At 65.1% G+C, this 2,768-nt stretch overlaps 1 protein-coding gene across 1 annotated transcript; it reads right to left on the bottom strand.

The window, feature by feature from the left end:
* Positions 1-232: 232 nt before the first annotated feature.
* On the bottom strand, positions 233-2,488 carry B3GNT6 (UDP-GlcNAc:betaGal beta-1,3-N-acetylglucosaminyltransferase 6). The gene has a single exon (XM_026010407.2). The coding sequence runs from the start codon at positions 2,320-2,322 to the stop codon at positions 1,198-1,200; it is 1,125 nt and encodes a 374-aa protein (XP_025866192.2). The 5' UTR covers positions 2,323-2,488; the 3' UTR covers positions 233-1,197.
* Positions 2,489-2,768: the final 280 nt, after the last annotated feature.

Here is a 2,768-nt window from a genome sequence, read left to right as displayed (position 1 = left end):
GCCAAGATGACTGGCAGCTCCTAGAGGTCAGGAGCACAGCATGATCCTCAGAGTCCTGATCACTGAACACCCCCACCCCCCCGCCCGCGCCGGCCTTCTAACCGATGTTCAGGACAGACTCCAGTCACCCCTGCGCGCTCCCTAATCATTGTCCCTCAGGGCTACTGATTGGATTCCCCAGCCCCAACACTGGTCTGTACGTTGACCTCCACAGGCTTTTCAAAACTGTCCAGATTCCCCAATCACCGTCTTTCATAGTTTCATCATTATGCACCCCCACTGACCCCACCCTGAACCCCTGGCTTGGTTCCCCAAGGCTGCCCAACCCTGAAGCCTGGCCCCGCACAAGGCCTGTCTGCACCCCTGCCCCTGCTTGCACCACTCTCCGCCCCCCCACCACTAAGTGTCGGTGGGGTGGGTGTCCGTGGGCAAGACCATTAGGAGAGGCCATCAGCTGTGGTCGGCCAGTGTGGAGAGGAGCACAGGGTGGCATGACTGGGAATGACCGTATGGTCCTGGATCAATCACGGTCCTCACTGAGCCTCAGGTCCGCACTTTGCACAGTGGGGATTCTGACCTCATAGAGATGTTCCGGGGGGCAGCGGTGGGAGAAGACTGGTGTGGAGGAAGACTGGGATCCACCAAGCTCTGCCATGGGTGCTTTCCAGGTCCCCAGTGTGAACTGAGTCCTGGGGGAGGGGATCCCCTTGACGACTCAGTCCAGCGCCTTCTGCATTCACTCGGGGAGCGAATAATGGCGAGGACAACTCATGTACTGCACCCAACGGGTGACATCTGATTCGCCTGCCCCGACACTCGCCTTGCTCCCCTGGCCGCGGGAACCCGGTGCAGGAGCTGGCCGTGGCAGGCCCTAGACTAGGGGGCCTTGGAGCTGGGCTTGCAGGGAAAACACATCCCGGGCCCGCCGGCTTCCTTCCTAGCCGCACATTAGGGTCGCTTGAGGAACTTAAAAAGTACCTGGGACTCTGAGGACCCCCCAGAGCGATACAGTCAGAAATCGTGGAGATGGGGCCGGGACCCAGGACTTCTCCACCCCTACCCAGGTGAGTGCACAGCGCAGGCGGCTTCGGACGCGCCGAGCCAGCCGAGCCGAGCCGGTGGGAGAGAAGGCATCCAGGGCAGGCACGAGGCTCTGTCGGCACGGACGCCCCCCGCAGTCCGCCCCGCCGGCCGGCCTCAGGAGGTCCTGTGGCCCCGGGCGCAGCTGAGCCCCGGGTCGTGCAGGGCCCTCCACATGAGCAGCATCTCGTAGGGCGCGAAGCGGTGCACGAGCAGCAGCTCGCGGTACAGGCAGGGGTCGAAGGAGGACTGCCGGACGCCGGGCAGCTGCACGCCGTAGGGCCGGATGCCCTCGTGGCTGCTGGGCGCCAGGCCGCTGCGCTCCAGACACATGCCCATGTAGGCGTCGTCGATGGGGAAGAGCGGGGTGCGTTGCGCGGCGGCGCGCAGGAGCCCCACCGTGTGGCTGGACAGGAGGAAGCCGCCGCCGCTGCAGTACACCGGGTAGGCCCTCCCCGGGAACAGCTGCGGGGGCACGAAGTACTTGCTCCTGCTGTCGCGGATGGGCACCGAGCCGTCCATGAGCTGCCCCGCGAAGAGGTGTCGGTCGGGCCGCTGCGCGCCCAGGAAGCGCAGCACGTTGGCGGTGTGCACGAACACGTCGTCGTCGCAGCTGAGCAGGAAGCGCGCGTGCGGGCAGCGCTGCGCCAGCCAGTCGAGCAGGTGCACGTGCTTGAGCGTGAGGTTGAGGAAGGTGTCGGCGAAGGCCCACTGCAGCACGTCGCGGTGCTCGCGCGCCTCCAGCCCCACCAGCGCCGCCAGCCGCCCCGCGCGCTCGGCGTCCGCGTCCCCCGGCGCCGCGGTGCCCAGCAGGAAGAGGCGGCGCACCTGCTGCCCGCCGTAGCTGCGCTCCTGGCCCCAGGTGCGGCGGATGAGCTCGCGCCGCTCGTAGTTGGCGGGCGACGACTTGACGGCCAGCAGCAGGAAGGCCCCGCGGGGGCCCGCGCACTTGGCCGGCGCGTCCCAGAGCAGGGGGAAGTGGCGGCAGTGGCGGTAGCGCAGGAAGTCCTGGATGCGCGCCGGCAGCCGCTCGAAGTCCGCCGTGGCGCGCACCGAGTCGTTGGCCACGCACGGGGCCCCTGCGCTCAGCGCCGCCGGCCGCGCCTCGGTGGAGCCGCCCCACGTCTCCTCCCGGGACCTGGAGGCTTGGAGGAACCAGGTGTGCAGGGCCAAGAAACTCACGCCCACCAGAAGGAGGGCCAGAGTCTTGGGGTTCAGGGACCTGCGGCAGGGGAAAGCCATCTGTGGGGGAAACCGAGTCGGAGGTGAACCAGGAGTCACATCAGGGCTCTCCCAGAACCAGGCCCTTTTCAGCTTTGCTCTTCTAGGGTCAAAGGAAACCACAACTGCAGATTACACGGAAGCATCTCGAGTCTTCCACAGTCTGGAGTCCTCTGACCTTCACACGCCACCTAGGCCGAGCAGACTCAAAGTCAAAATCTTCATCTTCTTGTGAATTCACATCCTGCTCTTCCACCTCAGTAAATGGTGCCATTGCCTACCCTGTTGCTCCAACCGGAAGCCCCGACTCTCTCCACCCTTACTTATACCCACGACTCTCTCCATATCCTGGAGCTCCTGCGTCCCAATCCCTCTGTGTGCATTCCTTCTTTTCCATCCCTGTCAGCCCGGAGTCTATTTCCCGCCTTTCCACCCTAGTCAAGGAAGCATGAGGTGAAAGCACTGGA

The sequence above is a fragment of the Vulpes vulpes genome, chromosome 11 (genome assembly GCF_048418805.1).
Source record: "Vulpes vulpes isolate BD-2025 chromosome 11, VulVul3, whole genome shotgun sequence".
Classification (NCBI taxonomy): Eukaryota; Metazoa; Chordata; class Mammalia; order Carnivora; family Canidae; genus Vulpes; species Vulpes vulpes.
This window is presented reverse-complemented; position numbering and strand designations above follow the sequence as displayed.

What these genes read in the sequence shown, in the direction of transcription:
- B3GNT6 (XM_026010407.2), bottom strand. Translation starts at nt 2,322, where the DNA reads ATGGCTTTCCCCTGCCGCAGGTCCCTGAACCCCAAGACTCTGGCCCTC.